General features: G+C 39.8%; 2 protein-coding genes across 3 annotated transcripts in view; both read right to left on the bottom strand.

Moving 5' to 3' along the window:
* Positions 1-6,743, bottom strand: part of LOC138974551 (uncharacterized) — an 8,406-nt gene extending 1,663 nt beyond the window's left edge. The window contains exons 1-2 of the mRNA XM_070347268.1: positions 6,673-6,743; positions 2,315-2,537 (exon numbers count right to left, since the gene is read on the bottom strand). Of these exons, the coding sequence (XP_070203369.1) occupies positions 2,315-2,537; positions 6,673-6,743 (294 nt within the window). The remainder of the gene's footprint in view (positions 1-2,314; positions 2,538-6,672) is intronic.
* Positions 4,369-7,500, bottom strand: part of LOC138973019 (uncharacterized) — a 29,425-nt gene continuing 26,293 nt past the window's right edge. For both annotated transcript variants that reach the window (XM_070345667.1, XM_070345668.1), the window contains one exon: positions 4,369-7,500. This exon is cut by the window's right edge and continues 1,124 nt beyond it. In XM_070345667.1, coding sequence (XP_070201768.1) covers positions 6,971-7,500 — 530 coding nt within the window. In that variant the 3' untranslated portion in view covers positions 4,369-6,970.

Raw genomic sequence — 7,500 nt, 5'->3', positions numbered from 1 at the left:
GTGGTTGTTCATTTTCATTTTCATGGCTTATTTTATTTTTGCATATTGAAACAGAAAACAAAGCGACAGTTAAACGTACACACATACACACACACACACACACACGCACACACACACACACACACACACACATACACACACACTCACACACACTCATGCACACACACACACACATCCACACCCACACACACACACAAACACACACACACACACACACACACACACACACACACACACACACACACACACACACACACACACACACACACACACACACGTAGTAGCACGTGAATACACACCAAGCATACTGTCCGTTTCACACTCCTCTTTAAACATGCAACATACCATATACCTCAACACATCACAGCAGGCCCTGTATGGTCTTCATTAGCTTATTTAATGGTGCAAAAGGATACACGCCAGATAGGTGTGAGTTAACAATTAAAAGGAAATAGGCTGAAAAACAAGTGAATTAGAACTACAAGTTGATATTCCCCTTCATTTTCTTCGCCTTCGCCCGTTTTTAACCGCTTGCTTCCCTTTATATAATGAAAGGCCCATAGAGCGTCGTCCCTAACTAAATCCATTGTATGTCATCAACAATATTGCGTCCAAGGTAAGGAAATCTGTTCATGCAATGACTTCTGTGCCTTTCGGCGATTGGTCAATGCAATTTGGAGCCAGTCAACAATATAATAGTAACTCGAGTCGAGTCAATACTAATTAATCCCCACGCTCGAGAACTCAAGTGTAGTATTTAAAGTTCAAATCTTCCTCGCTATCCGTGAGACAGATAAGCTCAGTTGGTAAAGCGCCCGATCGCTTTTCATTTCATTGGTGGTCACGGGTTCAATCCTCTTCGACGGCACTTTTTTTTAACCTTTTCTTTTTATTTACTGAACTCGTATTTTTTGTATCTTATTCATTTTCTTCATTCCAACATTTTGAATGATCTAATAAGTCGAAATAATCAAACAATTGCATTATTATTGAGTACTTCCAGTGTACAATTTCCCAGAATTACACATTCTATTTTTTAGTAACATTGGCTTCTGTGAAATACCCTATGGGTATCACTGCGACTACATGTAATTGTGAGATCAAGTAAACGTACAAAACACAATTACGAACGGAGAACTCGGAAACCGACGAGTCGACACATGCTCGAGAACAACGTGTAGTGTATGTTTGCAGATCAAAGACCCCATGCCCAGGCGGTCTCTGGTTCGAGTCCCGTAAATGTCAAGGATGTTTTACAACTTTTTATCTCCATTTTACAACTTTGTTTTCTTTTCTTCTGAACTCTTTATTCTTGCATGTCATTTGTTTAGATTTATTCCGTTTTTGTTAGTGGTGTAATGAAAATCAAACATAGTGCCCTTGAACAGCTTTTCCAGAATCCCGTATTCTATTTTTAGTACGGGATACCCGGCGAAATAGAACGTCAAAGGGCATACGTATCACCGCGTGTCGACTGATAGTAATAGTGGTATAGCACTTCTAGTTAAAACCACTTCTGGCTGAACGGAATTGACATCGATCAACCACTGGTCGAAATATTTAAACAATAATAATATTCTGTATCAAGAATGAAGTGAACATTTGAGGTACATTCACTTTCTTGAATCATGCTGAACAAAAAAAGCATATAGAATAGATCTTAAAAACTTAAAGTATCACAGCTACCAAAATTGGTTTACCGTGTCAAATGTTCAATATACAGTGAAATATGTAATTCGTGTTTCCCTCATCGTGTTAAAACCAATGTAACCTATAGTAAGGATGTAAAGATTCAACATGCAACACCAAGTGAATCATGCGAGTCACGTTTCCTCCAATTGTACTGCAAGCAATTAGCATAACGGCAACAACAAAACACAAACATAAATAAATAAATAAATACATGCAAACGCAAATAGACTTGGAAAGTGAGTCAGTAACCTTTTCCATTGACTGGCGTTGTTCATTTACTGTTTAACTCAGTGAACGAAGTCAAACGCATGGAAGGCAAGAACGCTTTCGTCACAACCAATAACGACTCTCAGTGTCAACGCGTACATATACTAGCCCTTAAAAAAAGGTATTTGCAAAAAAAAGCAAAAAGCACTAAAATTGCAAAATGAAACTTAATTTAGGCAAAAGACTTTAAATCTTTGGTTCCGGGGAAGCAAATGAAGGACTTTTAAGATAATATATATCGCACAACATCGCAGCGTATGATTTGCCAAGGAACATACGCAATTCTTCAGACTGTTTTATTTTTGCCGGAGAGCCTGGCGCCAATTCCTTCCATTGTGGATGAGTACGTGCTCACGCAATAGATGAAAGGATATTTCAGAGTTGGTTGAAGCCTGTAGATGAAGAAGTCGCCACAGTTTCGTACAGTGACTGTGTTGCTCAAAACGCAGCAGTCATCATACTGTGTCACACAGCAACGGGCTTCTTTCTTCTCCCCAAGACGAGGCAGAGTTCCACCCATCAGGTCCAGCCACACAGGGTATCGAGTGTTGCAGTGCAGTCTCTGTTGTATGTAAGAACTGAATAAATGCACATATCACACTAAAAGACGTTAACACAGTGATTACAGTCTACGTCACAAAACAATTCTTGAAAAGTAGTTAATCTTTTCAAAAGGGTTCTTATCACTGGCTTGTGCTTTCATACTGAAAATAATACATTCTTAAGCGTACAGGGAAGGTTGTTAAACTTTCCGTACATCTCAACTTTTATTTAATTTCAAATGGTTTCCAATACAACACGTTACAGGAAAGCTTTTGAAATAATGTCAGTAATTTAATTTCTTTCACGGTATACAGGAGTGAATGCGCACCTCTCACAACGCGATGTTTTGTTTTGGTTTCAACCCAACGGTAGAAGATGAATAAATCAATCATGTAATTTTAATTGCCAAAATATGGATAAGTAAATATAAGTATGGTGTGAGATATAATTATAGCGTTGATTGTACAGCTTCACGCCTGTATGTCTCACAAACACATATTCTAACAACACATACATATTCAAAAAAGAAAAACCTGTATAAAAGCCAGAGATATTGTTCATCAAAATAACAATGTCCATGGAAGGTCGAACAAATGTGCACGATATTTGTTGGAACATTAAGTATATACATATGTACGCGCTCCCGTGTTTACAAAGCGTAGTTTGCCCATAATCGATGTCAAACGCAACATAAGACCATGTAATGACGATATGTCCCCATGCGCGGACCATACACATGCATTACAGCTTGTTCTAGCCTCTGAAAAAGTGAGGATGTCAACAAAGACGCGGAGTTATTTCCCTTGCGTCAACGCTACCTCTGTTGGCAAATCTAGAAATAGGACGATCTAGATCAAAATAAAAATTCAAATATCTCAACATTTAAGAGGTCCTAGACCACAATATATTGCAGGGAACTTAATTTAGCATGTCTCCAGCTGTGGGTAAAGCAATTAGCGTGTATAGTCATCGAGTACATATGGCTTTAAATTAAAATCCTCAACCAATTTGGTACTCTAGAATAAAAATTAAGATTGACTATATCAACATGAACAACAAGAAAAAATGCACTGAAAAGGCATAAAACCAAACTATCCTTTTTGCTTGAAAAAAGGTGAAATCAAAATCAATCACGGCCATGTTCTGTTTGAACAGAGAACCGATTCCGTTAAACTAAAAATCTGGGTGAATCATATATTAATAATAACATAACCCAAAGAGAAACAAAACTACACACACACTCACACACACACACACACACACACACACACACACACACACGCGCGCACTTCTTGCTACAATTCTGAATCTGTAGTTCGATTTCACGGAGGGAGTTTATCAAAACTTTACAAAGAATGAACACGTATGGATTGTTTTCAGGCCGTTTTTCAGATATTAAAAACAATCAATATTCATACAAGGTAATTGAATGGCTGTTGTCAGGTTACACAAGTCGCTTGATTGGTGCTTTTTACTGGAGTCGATAGGCCAATTGAGGTTCAAAAATGACAACCCAACACTGATTCCCTGTGACTAAACGAAATATCTTGAATAAAGATTTTTTTTTGTTTTTTTGTTTGGGGGGGGGTGTTTTATTATCACTGACTCCACTTCTGTAGACGGCGTGATTTTAAGAATGCTAATATTGTATGCTACTGTTTGGATTGTTTGGGAAGACAACTTAATGATTGTTGTGCATGCTCGTGAATGTATATGACCTTCTCAAGATTTAATTGAGTACACAGGGCAGTGGAAATGTACATTCTCCGGTAATTTTTACTTTAGCTGTGTAACACCTTGAGCAGGGGCGGACGAGGGGGGGGGGGCACAGGGGGCACGTGCCCCCCCCCCCCCCCCCGAAAAAATAAAAAAATAAAAAGAAGAAGAAAAAAAAAAGATTTTTCTATGCTGATTCTATGACCATTTCTAAGTTCAAATGGCACCAGATGGCACCATTTTGCTTCTTTGGGCACATTTTTTTTCCGGACCCCCCTAGCAAATTCGGGCGCTTCGCGCCCATCACATTCACTTTCGATTCAAAGTGCCCCCCCCTTACAAAGCAACTGATCCGCCCCTGTTGAGCATAATGTTTCAAAACATGATATTAAACGTATTTGTTGGTCGTCATAGGGAAATACTTTCGCTTCATCGGTGACAATCGTTTAAAAAAAAATAAAGACATATAACTATAAGTTATCTAGAGACGTTTGATGATCTGATATCCATTTAGAAGTCTTGATCAAAGGTATAGCTATAATTAGGATCACATGACAACATTGACAAACTTGGCAGGAGAAGTGTGTACGAGCTGCTATATACATATTTGTTTTAAACCTACAGCGATGTACTGCTTGGAAATTGGCTGGCACAGCAATGAAAGCAATACAGTATTCAACGCGACGAATTCTGACTGCACACTTCTGATATTTAGAACCTCTGTCACAGGAATAACGTGACAGCCACGCAAAAGTGGGTTTCTTAGAAAACGAATCAGACAAAACGCTTGATCGCGATATCAAACATTGAGCACAATTGTGAATATATAGAGGTTACAACACGAGTGTTTTTTTTTATATGGCTTGTATTTCAGTCAAGACCCTTGATATTCCCGCTGGGTCTTGACTGAAATACAAGCCATATAAAAAATCACGAGTGTTGTAACCTGTATATCCCATGAAGATCTAAAAGACAAAGTGTGACGGAAACATCAAGCTTTAGTTGTCTGTTCAGATGAGGCACTGAGGGCTTAACCTCTGCACATACCTTATTCTAAAGGCACGCCTGTTGATCTATGTCAAGTCGGTGCATAATGGTGGCTTGGTTGTCCCCGTCAGTTGAAAGCCTCTTACACGGATTTGACTGAATACCTAATAGTTACACACGCATCTCCTGAGATCTTGGACACCTTCATCGTCTATAGGGCCTACTGCGCCGCAGAAGAGCTACACATACTCGCAAAATGCATTAAACAGCTTGTCCAGAGAACAATCGTAGTCGATGATGTACCGATGAGGGCGTGTGTACCGAGCACGCCTGTAACTTCACATGAGCATATAGCCTGAACATAATTATTAGCAGTGCTGGTCGGACGGACTGGGTTTTTAAGGATTGCTAGTTTGACTTCTGTTTTAGTTGAGAGAGCCGGCACCAACGAGCGCACACACTCACACACATTCACACACATACGGCTTGTCATGTTGATCACAAGAGAGAAATAGAACAGCGAATAAAAGAAAACAGATTATGACGCGATGGACGACAGACGTCATGAAAGCTATGACGCTGTGATGATAGTCTCGGCAAATCGAGACTAAAACTCAGCTAGAGCACTGAACGACTCTCGCGCAAGTTCTCAAAAGCGTGGTAACCCCTTGCACATCCGGTCGACAGGTACATGTGCATTTTGGAATGTCAAGGACGACAGAAAGTAGAGCCAGCTATGATGTATTTTGTGCACCCTTATTTATCTACTATTTTATGTGTTATAAGAGTGCAATTGTTACATCATAGATATAACAAGAGAACATTTGAAATACAAGAAATATACCTAGAGTACATTTACAGAGACAAAGAAGGGAGGTCATGGGATATATACTGATACAACATTAGGTAAATTTGCAAACAGATTTAAGGCTTACATACAGGTTTTGTTATTTAGTTTTGAATTTGAGACTTTTTTGTAGGATATTGGGGATACCTTGATTTGATGAGCTGTCATATGACCCCTGCAAAAAAATCATCAATAAAAAAAAAGCTAAAATTGTGACCCTCCACCACGGAATGAGTCGCATGTCACCTTTGCATGATTTTCATATTTTTACATTTTCCCAAAGCGTTTGTTATGCTCTATCCTGTGGTGAAAACCGTTTTAGAAAAGAGCAAAAACTGTTTGAGTTATAAGCCTGTGACTAAGGTGACCCTCACACTGTTACCAGACACTCCCCGGACTAGCGCAGAACCGCGCAAGGTGACATGCGACTCATTTCGTGGTGGAGGGTCATAATTAATGGTCAAGACAAATGCCTCTCAAAAGATACCAATATCATGTAATGGTTGTTAATATCTTAACTGAGGTTCCCAGACAAATTACGCACAATGTTTTGACCAAGTTTATGTTGTTACACATATACCACACACATTAATGTAAGGTTGCCATTGAGTATCGTCCACCATGAACACGTAATGAGGATATCGGCCTGTCGATCTCTGCTCATTTCCATGGGTATCTCTTGGCGCGGCATTTGCGCTTTTTGCGTTCTGGGGTCATAGCAGACACGCTGTCATCTTTCTGTGGGCTACAATCAAGCGTCGTGCTGGTCGTGCTGCCTCTAGCCTCATTAATGAAGTTCTGAGAGTAATGCTGCTCGTCAAGTGTATCATTCGCTTCCTTGTAAGATCAAAATAACTTCACAGCCACTTTGAAAAAGATGCACGCGATGCATGAGGACATCGACCTGATGATTTCTGATTATTTCCATTTTGTATACGTTGCACCTTTGAAGGGTTTCTTGCGCTTTTTTGGTCGAGTCGTAACAGGCATGCTGTCATTATTTTGATGTTGTTTCGGTTGGCTTTGATCAAGCATCGTTCTGTCTGGAGCCTCATTGGCTATCCACCTGCGCGAGTAATTCTGCCAGTAGAGTGCTTCATTCACTTCCTCGTGATATTCAGACAAATGGGATTTAAAGCTGGAATCGTTGACTGGTACGTAATCATCACACTTGGGGCATTTCATCTTCTCCTTGTGTCGTTTGTAAATATGTGTACGCATCCGACCCAAGCTATATCCAGAATGATCACACAGTTTGCAATAATATAACAAAGGGTCCTTGAATATGACTGTAGTGTCTGTAGAAGTAGTAGAAGGGCCAGGCGCTGAGGTTCCGTTAACGGGTAGTTGTTGGCAGTTTCGGTCTAAAGAGTTAGCAGTCAAAGAACCCACAGATCTCACCCAATGAATGCAGTCATCCGAGTCAGCGTTATTCTCATCACTACTCG

This window comes from Littorina saxatilis, linkage group LG8, assembly GCF_037325665.1.
Source record: "Littorina saxatilis isolate snail1 linkage group LG8, US_GU_Lsax_2.0, whole genome shotgun sequence".
NCBI classification, from domain to species: Eukaryota; Metazoa; Mollusca; class Gastropoda; order Littorinimorpha; family Littorinidae; genus Littorina; species Littorina saxatilis.
This window is presented reverse-complemented; position numbering and strand designations above follow the sequence as displayed.